At 51.5% G+C, this 15,796-nt stretch overlaps 1 protein-coding gene across 1 annotated transcript; it reads right to left on the bottom strand.

Moving 5' to 3' along the window:
• Positions 1–2,489: 2,489 nt before the first annotated feature.
• On the bottom strand, positions 2,490–3,038 carry LOC117844122 (uncharacterized). Its single transcript, XM_034724893.1, has one exon. It carries the CDS (start codon positions 3,036–3,038, stop codon positions 2,490–2,492), a length of 549 nt encoding a protein of 182 aa, XP_034580784.1.
• Between the last annotated feature and the right edge of the window lie 12,758 nt (positions 3,039–15,796).

The following is a 15,796-nucleotide window of genomic DNA, read 5'->3' as shown; positions in this document are numbered from 1 at the left end:
CCTCAGGGACTGCAGCCGGAGCAAGTCTGAGTTCCTCCGGCGTGAGAGGGGGGTCTGGGAACACCTTTCCGAGGAGGCACGGTAGAATAGGGAACTGACTGGAGAGCTTGCCGATGCCCAGCAGGCTGCCACCGCCCTTGGTGAGACGGTGGTTCACCTGCGCGCGCAGGAGAAGGAGGCGCAGGCGGGCGCCAGGAGGGCGGAGGACAAGCTCCGGGTCACCACCGAGAAGGCCCGCCAAGATGCCGAGGAGCTCACCTGGGTCAAGCAGGAGACCAAATCCCTTTAGAAGACCGTCGAGCGCATCTGACGCGAGCACCATGCGGCTCGGCAGGAGCGTGACGCAACCTGCCAAGAGCGTGATGCGGCTCGGCAGGAGCGTGACCTCGAGGCAGGTCAGAAGGTTGAGGCCGAGCGGGTGGCGGCTGATCTTGTGGAAGAGGTCAGCCAGCTCCAGGGGCTAGTGCAGGGCTTCAGGCCGCGGTGTCCCAAGGGCTTGTCCGGGAACACGAGCAGCGAGCCCCCGCCGATGGTAAGGACTTTGTCGTCCTTTTTCTCTTGTCTGTCCCGGCGCGCAACGCTGTTTCTGATTCATTTTTATGGTTTGGGTAGGTCTTGACGGTGACCTTGCTCGGTTGAGAGCCGCCATCGAGGAGGAGCACATCGAGCTCTCCAACCTGCGGAGCACCGTCGGCCTGGTCTGCGAAGACCTCGAAGTCGCCTAGGAGGAGGGGACGAGTTCGCTGGCGGCTCATGTCCTTGGGACGTACCGATGGGTGCACAAGGTTGCTCGAGATGCGCTCCGCGTCGGAGTGAAGCGGGCCCTTGGCGTCTTCAGCTCTCACTACGCCGGCCTCAACTTCCAGCTGATGAGCGAAGGCTACGCCTCTGGCTATACTAAAGCTGAGCTAGACGAGGTTGATGCGTCGATGGCTGCCCCCGTGGAGGCCTTGGCGCGGCTCTTGGAGGAGGAGGCCGTCCCGCTTGAGCGTCCTTGAAGAAAATCTGTATCGGGCAGAGGTGCCCCAAAAATATGTAAAGAATTAAGTAACTCTAAACTTGCTTTTGTGTTGGCCGGAGTGGCCTTTTTGTTTATGCAGTTTTTTGAAAAAAAGTTTTCGATCCTCTTTCTATGGTTTTGGGTTCGGAAAGATCAGAATGCGAGTTGGACAGGTCGGGAAGCACCGATGAGCAAAGGCACCGTAGCCGTCAGAGGCGTAGGTTTCTTGCAGTCTGATCGGTCTTGCCCGAGCTTCGCTCGCACATTCTTCTCCTCCCACGCCTAAACATTTAGGAAGAGGGTCTGTTTGGAAAAAGATGGTGTTTTGAGAAGACGCCACGTGTCTTGGGCTAGAGCTCTTGACAGCCCTCGAGGGATATGCGACCCAGGGCAAGAGCCAGGGTCGGATATCCCTAAGTTTGGAAGAGAACTTTAGCGAAAGCAACCCGAAACAGCTTTTTCCATAAACAAATAGTAGAAGTTTATACATAACTTTGGAAATGATGACTAGGGGTAGAATCAACTTAGTTGTTCGATGTTCCAAGCGTTGGTGAGAATTTTCCCATCGGGGGTCGCTAGTTTGTACGTGTCTGGTCGCAGTACTTGCGCAACGACAAACGGACCTTCCCACAGCGGGGTCAGCTTGTGCCGACCTTGGTTGCTTTGGATGAGGCGAAGCCCTAAGTCACCGACGTTGAAAGCCCAGCCCCGTACCTTGCAGCTGTGGTACCGCCACAAGGCTTGCTGGTACTTGGCCGAGTGTAGCAGGGCCACGTCTCGTGCTTCGTCCAGCTGGTCTTGCGCGTCCGTGAGGGATGTTTGGTTCCCTCGTTCGTCTTACGCTATGACCCTGGGTGACCCGTACTCCAAGTCGGCGGGGAGGATTGCCTTGGACCCATAGACCAGAAGAATGGGGTGAAGCCGGTTGCCCTGCTGGGGGTCATCCTCAGACTCCATAGGACCGCGGGGAGTTCGCAACCCATCGGCCGCTGAACTTGCTGAGGCAGTTGAAGTTCCATGGTTTGAGACCTTGGAGTATCATGCAATTGGCCCGCTCAACTTGTCCGTTCGTACAGGGATGTGCCACGGCCGACCAATCATCACGGATGTGGTGATCATCGTAGAAACTGAGGAATTGCTTCCCGGTGAACTGCGTGCCGCTGTCCGTGATGATGGAGTTGGGGATTCCGAAGCGATGAGTGATGTCGGTGAACAATTGCACCGCTTGCTCAGATTTGATCTGCGCGATCGGTCGAGCCTCGATTCACTTCATGGATTTGTCGACAGCGATGAGTAGGTGGGTGAAGCCCCCGGGTGCTCTCTTGAAGGGCTCGACAAGGTCCAGGCCCCAGACCATGAAGGGCCACGTGATAGGGATGGTCTGGAGCACTTGGGCAGGTAGATGAGTCTGTCGGGCGTAGAATTGGCATCCCTCGCAGGTGCGTACCACGCTAGTGGCATCAGCGACTGCCGTCGGCCAGTAGAAACCTTATCGGAAAGCGTTCCCAACGAGGGTTCTTGGTGCGGCATGGTGACCGCAGGCCCCGACGTGGATGTCCTGGAGCAGGGACCTCCCTTGCTCGGAGGGGATGCAGCGTTGTAGGATCCCGGTATGGCTTAACTTGTAGAGCTCTTGGTCGATGATGACGAAGGACTTGGCGCGATGGGCAATCCTTCGTGCTTCCGTCTTGTCTGTAGGGAGTGACTCACGGATGAGGTAGTCGAGATACGGAGTTCTCCAGTCAGGCAGAAGGTCGGGCCCTTTTGCCGGTTCTGTGTTGATTTCCATAACCTCGCGGTCGGAGGGGTCGGCCTCCGGGTCCAGGACAGGTGGCTCGTTGCTGGCCTCTCCCGGTTCTTCATAGCGGACCAAGGGCTTATGCAAGTCACTGAAAAATATGCCGGCGGGGACTGGCCTTCGGCCGGATGCTGCCTTTGCCAGTTCGTCGGCTACCTCGTTGAAGCGTCTTGCGACGTGGTTGAGCTTGAGACCGTCGAACTTGTCCTCAAGTTGGCGAACTGCGTGGCAGTACGCCATCATCTTGGGGTCGTGACAGCTTGACTCCTTCATGACCTGGTCGACGACTAGCTACGAGTCGCCTCGGATGTCAAGCTGTCGGATGCCCAGCTCGATGGCGATGCGAAGCCCATTGATGAGAGCCTCGTATTTGGCGACATTGTTAGATGCAGAAAAATGGAGGCGGACCATATACCTTAAGCGCACACCGAGGGGGGAGATGAAGACCAGGCCTGCTCCGGCACTAGTTTTCATCAGTGACCCATCGAAGTACATCATCCAGTACTCCTCCTCCACCGGCACCGATGGTGTCTGGACCTTCGTCCATTCCGCGACGAAATTGGCGAGCACTTGGGACTTAATGGCCATTCGGGAGGTGTAGGTGATGCCTTGGTCCATGAGCTCGAGTGCCCACTTATCAATTCTTCCTGTCGCGTCCTGGTTTTGGATCACCTCGCCGAGGGGGAAGGATGATACGACTGTCACAAGGTGAGAGCCAAAGTAGTGGCGCAGTTTCCTCTTTGTGATGAGGACCGCGTACAGGAGTTTTTGGATTTGGGGGTAACGGGTCTTGGAATCGGACAAGACCTCACTAATGAAGTACATTGGGCCTTGCACCTTGAGGGTATGTCCTTCCTCCTCTCGCTCCACCACCAGGGCAGCGCTTACCACCTGTGTGGTAGCCACGATGTAGAGCAGGAGTGGTTCCTTGTCGGTCGGCGGGACCAGGATCAAGCCTTTTGTCAGGATTTGCTTGAGCCGATCAAGCGCCTCCTGAGCCTCGGTGGTCCACGCAAAGCGGTCGGTCTTCTTTAGGAGTCAATAGAGGGGGAATCCTCGTTCGGTGAGGCGTGAGATGAAGCGGCTCAGGGCCGTGAGGCATCCCGTGACGCACTGTACTCCCTTCAGGTTCAGGATTGGATCCATGCTGGTGGTGGCCAATATCTTCTCCGGATTAGCTTCGATGCCGCACTCGGAAACGATGAAGCCAAATAGCATGCCCCTCGAGACCCCGAAAACGCATTTCTCGGGGTTGAGTTTGATGTGCTTGTTTCTTAGCCTCTCAAAGGCCAGCTCAAGGTCAGGGATGAACTAGTTGCCGAGATTGGATTTGACCACGATGTCATCCATGTAGGGCTCAACGGTTTGCCCGATGAGGTCCCCAAAATATTTTAGCATACATCGCTGGTATGTAGCCCCCTCATTTTTTAGGCCGAACGGCATCATGTTATAGCAAAAAGATCTGAAGGGGGTGATGAAAGAGGTCGCAAGCTGGTCAGATTCTTTCATCACGATTTGATGGTAGCCGGAGTACGTGTCGAGTAAGCTGAGGGTTTTGCACCCCAAGGTTGAGTCGACAATCTGATCTATGCGTGGCAAAGGAAAGGGATCCTTCGAGCACACTTTGTTGAGACCTGTATAATCAACACACATTCGCCAATTCCCATTCATTTTTCATACAAGAACAGGGTTGGCTAACCACTCGGGGTGGTACACTTCTGTTGACGCTAGAAATCGGCTGACCGAATCCCCAGCGTCGGACACACGACCCGGGAGAATTTGCTTAACTTCTGTTTGCTTAATAAAGAAATCAGCTATAATGCAGCCGACTACCGGGCGGCGTTAATAAAGAAGACTGCTGGAGTAATCTAAACAACGTTACAATAACAACACTAGGAACAGATTTAAATCGGCTATACGTAAAACGAGTAGATTGAATAACGAAGTACAGGAAAGCCGAAAGTTCCAATTCCTAGCTGGATAACTGGTGATAAAACTAGAACAACAGGTAAAACCTAGAATTCTAGTGGATATCGATAACTGGTGAATAAATCTAAACGAAACGACAGCGATGCGCCCGAAGTTAAAGCTTAGATATTATTCGGTAAACGGAACTTACAGAATCAGCCGGAGGTCAAGTGGATGCAGCCTAGCCAACTCGTATGAACTCGTGAAAAAGAAGAAAAGTATTGGCAAAATCGCCTGCTTGAAAGTAAGTGCGAGGAAATAGTAGTTTGTTGTATTGATTTGATGATGATTACAGATCTACAAGGGTGGCTATTTATAGCCTGTTACAAATGACTTCTTAACCGACTAGAACTCTATGTCTAATTTTAAACAAAAAACAAATATTTACAAGTACGACTCGTACTGGGTCAATCATCATGCTCTCATGGGCTGACTCCCTTTTTATCTTCATAATCCACTTCAAGCCCACACCGGCCCAATTGCTCCAGCCTCCTAATCGGCCGATTTCTACCAACTCCATCGAAAAGAAGAAAAGTATTGGCGAAGTCGCCTGCTTGAAAGTAAGTACGAGGAAATAGTAGTTTGTTGTATTGAGTTGATGATGATTATAGATCTACAAGGGTGACTATTTATAGCCTGTTACAAACGACTACCTATCCGACTAAAACTCTATCTCTAATTTTAAACAAAAAATGAATATTTTACAAGTACGACTCGTACTAGGTCGATTATCGCGCTCTTTATGGGCTGATTCCCTCTTCATCTTCATAATCCTCTTTAAACCCATACCGGCCCAATTGCTCCAGCCTCCTAATCGACCGATTCCTACCCACTCCATCGGCAAGGGACAGCCGATCAGGGCCCACATGTCGGGGGCTCTAACTACTCTGACCCTGGGGCCTAAGGTCGGGCGAGGCGGAGATCCTCCCTCGGAGGGTTGGGCGCATCCAATCCCAGGACTCGGGGGTCGGGCGAGGCGGAGATCCTTCCTCGGAGGGTCGGGCGCATCCGATCCCAAGACTCCGGGGTCGGGCGAGGCGGAACTCCAAAGGTCAATCGGCCAATCCTCGACTGTAGCATCAATCGGCTGATTTCCAACCGTCACCCCTGTGTCTCGCCACATCTTCTGATTTCTTCCTTCCTAACGCCGATTTTACACGTGTCAAAATCTGGCGTCAACACATGCCCCCCAGTTTCGGAGTAAAACATAGTCTTTACTTTGAAATTCTTTTCAACTTCCCTTCCGAAACAAACGCATTGAAAATATCCTTCCGTTTCGTAGTCTCCAGCCTGATGATTGCAATCTTTTCGAAACGGGCGCCCACGACAACCACTCCTCCCGAAAAAATCGAAACGCCGGCGCAGTAAAAATTCCGCTTTTACCCCTTCTCAGACCATCTTTAAATATCAGTATGTCCCGCACTCCCCTTACGAGCTCACGTGTTCCTTCTTTAGCGCACGGGCCTTCTTGTTCCTCCGGCGCCTTCCTTAGCTTCTAGCTTTTTCCCCGACGTCTCTTTCCATCCACATTTCCCCCTACTTCTCCAATGGCGGCACCTTCAGGCACTTCACCAACGCCCGAAGCTCCGGAGATGGCCCCACCGGTGGAGGTTCCAGCGGCAACGGCAGTGACTCCATGGACGGGAGAAGGAACTCCATCAGCAGGAGTTGGGGCTTCAACCGAAATACCATTGGTGGCTTCATCATCTGCAGCTCCACCGGCGATCCCGCCGACTACGATGAGCTTCATCCGGAGTTCATTACCGAAACTTTCCTTAACAGTAATGCATTTACTTTAGATCTATTCTTACTTCCGCACCCCCTTTTTCCTTTTTTAGGTGGTTAGGCATCAGATTACCATTCGCCTTACAGAAACTCCTGGCCTTATCTGCCTTGGTCCCATGGGAAACCCAGATCCAACTGACTTAATCAATTTGGAAACCCATAGGGTCCCTTTTAAGCAATCAACTATGGACCTAGATCATTGGTCGGGTACCTTCAGGTCATGGCCGAATGAAACCCCCGGCTGGAGGGAATGGTACCAGCGGATAGCCGCTTCTAAGAGGGTCCAATGGGATGAGCGCAAAATCGGCCAGTGCATCGATCTATCTTTGTCCCAAATGGAAAGGAACGAGCCATTAGTGATAGCAGCCTCTTACTTCTGGTCCGATGCTCTCAATGCATTCCTCTTCGGACACGGACCTATGACTCCCACTTTGGCCGATGTGGTCCTGTTGACCGGCCTAGACATTTCTTCTCCAGACACTCCTTTTCGCCTTTTGGCCATGACATCCCATCGGCTGGACACAAAGGGAATCAGCGGATGGAAGGGATTCATCAGACGCAACAAAAGGGCCGGATCAGTCGAGAACAGAGAGCACACGGCCTTCCTGATGATGTGGCTAGAGAAACATTTTTTCTGTGGGAGAGCAGCCAATCCATCCACCAACACGCAGGCTCTAGCCGAGGTGTTATCGACAGAGGCCTTCGTTCCTCTTGGAAAACACCTACTGGGAGCAGCCTATCACATGCTGCACCAAATCGGCGTTAAACTATCCCAAGGGGAGCCGATTGGAAACCCTGGTGGACCTTGGTGGTTTATCAACTTGTGGCTTAATCTGTATATGAGCAAGATTTCTCAGCAGCGAGTGGAGCACATGACATTCCCCAACATCGAATCGGCAGAAAATCCCACCGTCCGACGCCGATGTACGTCCTTCCGCGAAGCAGCATCGGCCTTTTCCGGTTGCCCATATTCTGTTACCAAGGTGGTCGAATACTTCAGGTGCTTTTATAATGGCTTCAGCAAAGACGCAACCAGTTGGTTCCCTTATCAGAGGGATGACCCGATCTTTCAGCTCCCTTCTTGTTTTGACTCAACCACCGGCCGATTCGATGAAGACCTTACAGATGAATTGATCAAACCGGGGATCTTACCGGCAAACTTTTTCTCGGGGAAAGATGCCCCTACTTATGAGTTCTACAACCCTTCCGTCGCAACATGGCAATTCGGCATGGGTCAATTGCCGATTTATGCATACTTCGCCGGCCGAGCAAAGTTCAGAGATGAACTCACCAAGGGTCCTGACTATAATCGGCTGCGAGATCGGATTCCAGACTCCAGTACCATAGATCTGAATGGTTGTATAGTAGCCCCTTTCACTGTTCAGCAATTTAAGCTATGGTGGGCCGAATGGAAACAGTTCCTCTTCTGCACCTCTGCATCAGTATACTGCAATCTCCTGGATCCAGCCAACATCGATCCGAACGTCGAGGTATTCTTCTTTTGCTCAACCGATTCTCATTTTCCCTTATTTTTACACATATATACTGACTCTTGCTTTTGATCCAGTCTGAAAGCCACGCTCCCCCAAAACGTAGCCAGAGTGGTCGGCCGATAGAGGACCATTATCCATACACCACATTCCCCCTCATCGGTTATCATGCCCCTTCTGTGGACATCATCGCCGCTCGAGCGAAACAGGCGCAGAAGAAAATTATCAAGAAGACCAGTTGCCGAGTGCGTGCTCGTACAAAATCAGCCGATCCACCCATGATTACATTGGCCGAAACTTCGACCGTGCCGACCCTTCCGACTGCTGAAGAGGTAGACATTCAAGTTGCCACAGAAGCCGGAGCAGCCGCCGCATCATTATTGGTGGAGGCTATGCAGGTAAACTCACTGTCCATTCTTCCCGATTGCTATTTCCATACTGACTCCTCTTATATTAGGCTGCACAGACTACCCTTGTGAACCCTCAGCAATCGGCAGTAACCCAAGCAGCTAATGAGATGCCAGCGCCCCCTGCTACTGAGGTATACGATTCTTCAACCCGATCTTCTAGTATTTGGGTAACGCTCTTACTAACTTTTGACACAGGTTACCGGTACGCTAAGAGCATTGCCTGATCAACCATTGGCCACCCTTCAAGAAGCTGCAGGCAATCCTCATAATAAATCCTTAACACACCATCCTTGCATTCGGACCTTCCCGTTAATTTGTCCACGATAAGCATGGAATCCCCCAAAATCTTGACAGCAACGGCCTTGACTTCCCTCAATAATTGTAACCCCTTCAACACAGCTCGGTACTCTGCTTGATTGTTAGTGGCGGATGCTTCTATCGGCAGAGAGAAATCATAGCTTGCCCCCCGAGGCGATATGAGGACGATGCCGATTCCTGATCCGACCCCACATGACGAACCATCAAAGTATAAGGTCCACGGCACTAGTTCCACGAAGGTAGCCTCTGGTCCGCAGTGCTGGGCAACGAAATCGGCCATGACCTGACCCTTGACGGCCTTTGCCGATTCATATCGAAGATCGAATTCCGATAAAGCCAAGATCCATTTTCCGATTCGTCCTTTCAAAATCGGCAATGACAGCATGTATTTTACCACGTCGTCTTTGCATACGACTACACACTCTACCGATAGCAAATAGTGCCTGAGTTTGGTGCATGAGAAGTAAAGGCATAGGCATAGCCGCTCTACTGGGGGATACCTTGTTTCGGCGTCCAGAAGTCTTCTACTGACATAATATATTACCCGTTCCTTTCCCTCGAACTCCTGGACCAGAGCTGACCCGATAGCTCGTTCATCGGCAGATAAATATAGTTTAAACGGCTTACCAGTTTGAGGTGGGACCAATACTGGTGGTGAGACCAAGTACTGCTTGATATCTTCTAGTGCCTTGCGTTGCTCTTCTCCCCATACGAACTCTTGGTCGGGCTTCAACTTTAACAATGGTGTGAAGGCTTGGATACGCCCGGACAGATTAGATATGAATCTTCTGATGAAATTCACCTTGCCGATTAGGGACTGCAACTCAGTCTTATTTTGCGGGGCCACGACTTTATTGATGGCCGCTATGGTCTTCCGGTTGATTTCTATCCCCTGTTCATGAACCATGAATCCTAAGAATTGTCCGGCGGATACACCGAAGGCACACTTATTCGGGTTCATCTTCAGCCCATGTTTCTTCGTGCATTCCAGTACCTGCCGCAAATCGGCTAGATGCTCCTGGTGTCCTTTTGATTTGACTACGACATCGTCGATGTAAATTTCCACCAGTATGCCGATAAGTTTGTGAAATATGTAATTCATGGCTCGCTAATACGTAGCGCCGGCGTTTTTCAAACTGAAAGTCATTACCACCCACTCGAATAAACCAAGGTGACCCGGGCATCTGAAGGCTGTTTTGGATATCTCTTCTTCGGCCATTAGTATCTGATTATATCCAGCGTTTCCATCCATGAAACTAATAACTTTGTGTCCCGCGGCGGCATCTATCAGCACATCGGCCGTCGGCATTGGGTATCCGTCCATCGGCGTGGCCTGATTGAGATTCCTGAAATCAACGCATACGCGAAGCTTTCCGTTCTTCTTGTATACGGGTACAATGTTGGAGATCCATTCGGCGTAACGGCATTGCCGAATAAATTTTGCCTCGATTAGCCTCGTTATTTCGGCCTTTATATCAGGTAGAATTTTTGGATTACACCGCCGTGCAGGTTGCTGATATGGCCAATATCCCGGTTTTATGGGTAACCGATGTTCGACGATATATCGGTCTAATCCTGGCATCTCGTGGTATTCCCAAGCAAAGCAATCCTTAAACTCTCTTAATAAATTTGTCAACTTACATTTGTATTCCGGATCCAAATTTGCACTAATATACGTCGGCCTTGGCTTGGTGCCATCGCCTAAATCTATCATTTCTAATGAATCGGCCGACGTGAACCCGTGTCCCAGCTTTCCATCTTCCCGGGCGAACTGATCCATTTAGACTGAATCTTCGGAGCTGACTGCTCGGATCGGCTGTAGGCCAAAATCGGACACCTTCAGGAAATCAGTGTCCCATATTCTTCCGGATATGCACTTGACGTTCTCGCAGCTCCATTGCTGCGTATCGGCCGCCGCGACGATGTATGCGGAATCGGCAGTGACCACCTCGATGTTGTCGCCGACCCATTGTACGAGGCATTGGTGCATCGTAGAGGGGATACAGCAATTTGCATGTATCCAATCTCGGCCGAGTAGCATGTTGTAGGACCCTTTGCCATTAATAATAAAGAAAGTAGTAGGAAGGGTCTTACTGCCGATGGTGAGGTTGACGCAGAGTGCGCCGCGGGTGGGGGGTACGTTGCCTTCGAAATCCTTGAGCATCACATCTGTCCTGGTCAGGTCGTCATCACTCTTCCCTAGCTTCCGAAACATGGCGTATGGCATGATGTTAACTGCAGCTCCTCCGTCTACTAGTAATCTAGTGATGGGTCGGCCGTTGACATGCCCCTCGAGGAACAATGCCTTTAGGTGTTGTCGTCTGTCATCTTCGAGCTTCTCGAACGTGGCTGTCATTGGCTCCAAAGCCAAATGTGCCATCTGCTCTTCTATTGCCGACATGTTCTGTCGGTCGGCAGGAGTCATGAATTTCATCAGCAGTATGAAAACCATGCTGATGTCAGTTGGCGATTTGTCGTCCCCCCTGTCGTTTCTTTTGGGGCGCCAGATCTGAGACTTGCCGATTCTCTCGTCCGCCGTATGTCGTTGCTCTTCTTCCTGCTGTTCCCACTGGCGGAGATGTTGGATTCTTCGTTTTTGAGATTTGGTCAATCCATCAGGGCACCACCTGGGGTTCAATGGTTTGGTCCGTGGCCTGGCGCGTTCCCATTCTGGTTCACGTCCTAAGGGGTTCTCATCTGATACCCGAGCATCGGCCATCTCTTCAAGTCGATCGTAAACGCTGACCTTGTTTTCTGGTTGGTTGTGTCGATCGAATCTGCCCCCCGGCCTATCGCTTCGCTCGCGCCTGTCTTCCGACCGGTCATATCGGTCACTTCTGCCCCCCAGCCGATCACACACTGGAGGGCGCCGGTCTTCTTGTTCGCGCCAGTTCCTCCTGATCGGCTCCGGCCTTCCTTCTCTGGAGCGAGATCTCCTGAATGGCCGATTATTACGATACGGGCCGTTGCACTCAGGGCAATTATCGGCCGATGGCAACCTAAGGTTGCTTTCCCAGCAGTGAATGAAGAATGGGCATCGCCAGTGATCTTCATGCCGCCGCATTGCCTGTTCCCGAGATTTTGAGCATTCCTATTGCCGTTGATATTTGTCAAGCTAAAATTTGGAAGTGACAGGCCTGCGCGGTTCTCCTGATCCGTCGTATTCATCCTCCATCCGCCGTTTCCCCTTGACGTCTTCGGGCGTCGCTTGATTTCTGGGGTCCACGGCGCCGCTTTTCTTAGCCGATTCGGACGTCAGCACCTTGGTTTGGAGCGAATTCTTCCCTGTGTCAACCATGTTGGTGGGGAAGGGGTGCTGGTCGATCTTCATCGGCTTGGCCGGCTTTGTTGGGATTTCAAATTTCAGCCTGCCTTGTTCGATGGCCGACTATATCTGCTGTCGGAAGATTTTGCATTCATTTGTATCGTGGGAGGTGGCGTTATGCCACTTGCAATATTTCATCTTCTTCAACTGTTCGGCCAACGGGATCATCTGGTATGGTGAAAGTTTGATCTGTCCTTCTTGGAGAAGAAGATCGAAAATTTTATCGGCCTTTGATGTGTCAAATCCGAATGTTTCCGGCTCCTTTTTTCCGAATGGACACGATATCGGCTTTTTCCCTTTAATCCATTCCGCCAGGACGATCTCTGTTTCTTCTTCGGATTCAACTTCCTCTAAGTATACCACCTTCTTCTGGAAGTTCCTTCGTGGATCAAAGGGGCATACTTCCTGACCAGACAATCGGTGGACAATTTGGCTTAAGCTCTCAAACTCTTGCGAAGCGTATTTCTCTTTGATATGAGGCAGGAGACACTGGAAGGCTATGTCGGCCAGTTGTGCATCAGTCAGGGCTAGGGAGTAGCACTTGTTCCTGATCTCCCTGAACCTCTGCACATACGAGGATATCAGTTCGTCACTTCTCTGTCTGAGGCTGGTTAAATCAGAAAGCTTCATCTCATGTATCCCTGCATAGAAGTATTTATGAAACTGTCTTTCAGATCAGCCCACGTAATTATCGAGTTGGGTGGTAGTGTAGTGAACCATTGGAAGGCCGACCCAGAAAGAGATGACGAGAAAAGGCGCAACCGTAGAGCATCCTGCGCTGCTGCCTCCCCGCATTGGATGATGAATCTGTTCACGTGTTCCACAGTTGAGGTGTCATCCAGCCCCGAAAACTTGGTGAAATTGGGAACTTTGTACCGATGGGGAAACGGCAGTAAGTCATAGGTAGGCGGGTACGGTGTCTTGTATGTGTAGGTTTGCATCTTTAGCTTTAAACCAAATTGCTCTTGGATTACTTCCGCGATGCGTGCCGTCCAGTCTGGTTGTTGTTGATGGACTATCGGCTGGGGAACCGGCACGTGTTGGTACACTGGCGGCGGGATGACCAGGTGATGGGCAAAAGCGTGTGGCGCCTGCTGTGTCGTAGCCGGCTGCGTAGTCGGGGTCGGCTGTCTGAATGAATTGGCCGCTTCGTCATACAGTATGAGTGGCGCAACGCTCCGAAGTATTTCCGTTGCTTCTGCCCCCCTGCTCATCTCCGGCGCGACGGGCTGATACTGTGGCATCATCGGCCTAACGGCCGATTGGAAACATGCCTGGAGTTGAGGATTTCCATGGCTGGCCGATTGATCCTGGACGGCCGTTACTGATGGTGCCCCCCAAGGCACTAAATTCAAAGGAGGAAACTGCGCAGAGGACAACTGAACGGGATGCGGCCGGAGATATGGCGCGCCATTAGGCCCCAGAGGGATCGATGATGAGGAAGCGCTGGGACCTCCAATTGGAATTTGGATCGGCTGAGGAGCCGAATAAGGTACACTTGAAAAACTCCTGGTCGGGGCCGTAATAGGTGGGGCATACGCCGGCCCCTGGTACCCTTGGGACACGCCGTTGGCCAAGGAGCTGATGACGGCATTGTATACCGTATTAGAAATCACCGGGGATTGATCAATGAAAGCTTGATAAACAGATTGTTGAACCATCTTGGACATCTTGCCCAAGTCCTCGGCGATTGTGATCTCGCGGGGAGCCGGAAACGGAGTCTTTTTGACGGTTTCCCCGCTCCTGGTACGACTGAAGGATTGCAGACACGTCTTCTGGTAGTATGCCATCTGTTTCTCCAATTCTTCCTTCTGGTCGTCCCTGAGGTCTGCTTCCGTCACTTCGATGACGTTGTCTTTCGAGACTTCAGCAGCTTTTGACATAGTTGCGGTTGTATTGGTCCCACCGAGCGTGCCAAAAGTGTGTTGGCGCTAGAAATCGGCTGACCGAATCCCCAGCGTCGGACACACAACCCGGGAGAATCTGCTTAACTCCTGTTCGGGAGATCGCCCTGGTGCGGTTCGCGCGGCGTACCAGCCAATCTGACCTCTTGATTGGCAAGGAAAAGAAACATGTCAGATCCTAGAGGTTGCGATCGGCTAAGGTTCCGATCTCGAGATAGCTTATCAGCGAATCGGCCGATTTGCTATAATAAAGAAATCGGCTATAATGCAGCCGACTACCAGGCAGCGTTAATAAAGAAGATTGTTGGAGTAATCTAAACAACGTTACAATAACAACACTAGGAACAGATCTAAATCGGCTATATGTAAAATGAGTAGATTGAATAACGAAGTACAGGAAAGCTGAAAGTTCCAATTCCTAGCTGGATAACTGGTGATAAAACTAGAACAACAGGTAAAACCTAGAATTCTAGTGAATATCGATAACTGGTGAATAAATCTAAACGAAACGATAGCAATGCGCCCGAAGTTAAAGCTTAGATGTTACTCGATAAACGGAACTTACAGAATCAGCCGGAGGTCAAGTCGATGCAGCCCAGCCAACTCGTACGAACTCGTGGAAAAGAAGAAAAGTATTGGCGAAGTCGCCTGCTTGAAAGTAAGTACGAGGAAATAGTAGTTTGTTGTATTGAGTTGATGATGATTACAGATCTACAAGGGTGACTATTTATAGCCTGTTACAAACGACTTCCTATCCGACTAGAACTCTATCTCTAATTTTAAACAAAAAACGAATATTTTACAAGTACGACTCGTACTAGGTCGATTATCGCGCTCTTTATGGGCTGATTCTCTCTTCATCTTCATAATCCTCTTTAAGCCCATACCGGCCCAATCGCTCTAGCCTCCTAATCGGCCGATTCCTACCCACTCCATCGGCAAGGGACAGCCGATCAGGGCCCACATGTCGGGGGCTCTAACTACTCCGACCCTGGGGCCTAAGGTCAGGCGAGGCGGAGATCCTCCCTCGGAGGGTCGGGCGCATCCGATCCCAGGACTCAGGGGTCGGGCGAGGCGGAGATCCTTCCTCGAAGGGTCAGGCGCATCCGATCCCACGACTCAGGGGTTGGGCGAGGCGGAACTCCAAAGGTCAATCGGCCGATCCTCGACTGTAGCATCAATCGGCCGATTTCCAACCGCCACCCCTGTGTCTCGCCGCATCTTCTGATTTCTTCCTTCCCTAACGCCGATTTTACACGTGTCAAAATCTGGCGTCAACAACTTCCTTGATGAATCTGGTTGACAAAAGTTTCTGAAGCTCCTCGTCGATGGCCTGCGCCTCTCCTCGTCGAAGCGGCGCAGTACTTGTTTCATTGGCTTGGATCCAGCCTTGATGTTCAAGGAGTGCTCGGCGACTTCCCTCGGGATGCCTGGCATATCCAAGGGTTTCCACGCAAAAACATCGTTGTTTGCACGGAGGAAGTCGACGAGCGCGCTTTCCTATTTGGGGGATAGGGTAGCGCCTATCCGCATTGTCCTGCCATCAGAGCAGTCGGGGTTGACGGGGACCTCCTTCACGCCTTCCGTAGCTTCGAAAGAGCTAGAAGACCGTTTGGAGTCGGGCGAGTCCTTGGCACCCTCCGCAAGCTGGACCGCGTGGTCCTCTGAGGAAGTGATGGCTGAGGCGTATTCACAGCACTCAACGTCACACTCATACGCCTTCTGGAAAGATGTGCCGACTATGATGACCCCGTTGGGTCCCGGCAGCTTGAGCTTGAGGTAGGTGTAGTTGGGGATG

The sequence above is a fragment of the Setaria viridis genome, chromosome 2, assembly GCF_005286985.2.
Source record: "Setaria viridis chromosome 2, Setaria_viridis_v4.0, whole genome shotgun sequence".
Lineage (NCBI taxonomy): Eukaryota > Viridiplantae > Streptophyta > Magnoliopsida > Poales > Poaceae > Setaria > Setaria viridis.
Note: the sequence above shows the minus strand (reverse complement) of the source record. Positions and strands in the feature narration are given on the sequence as shown.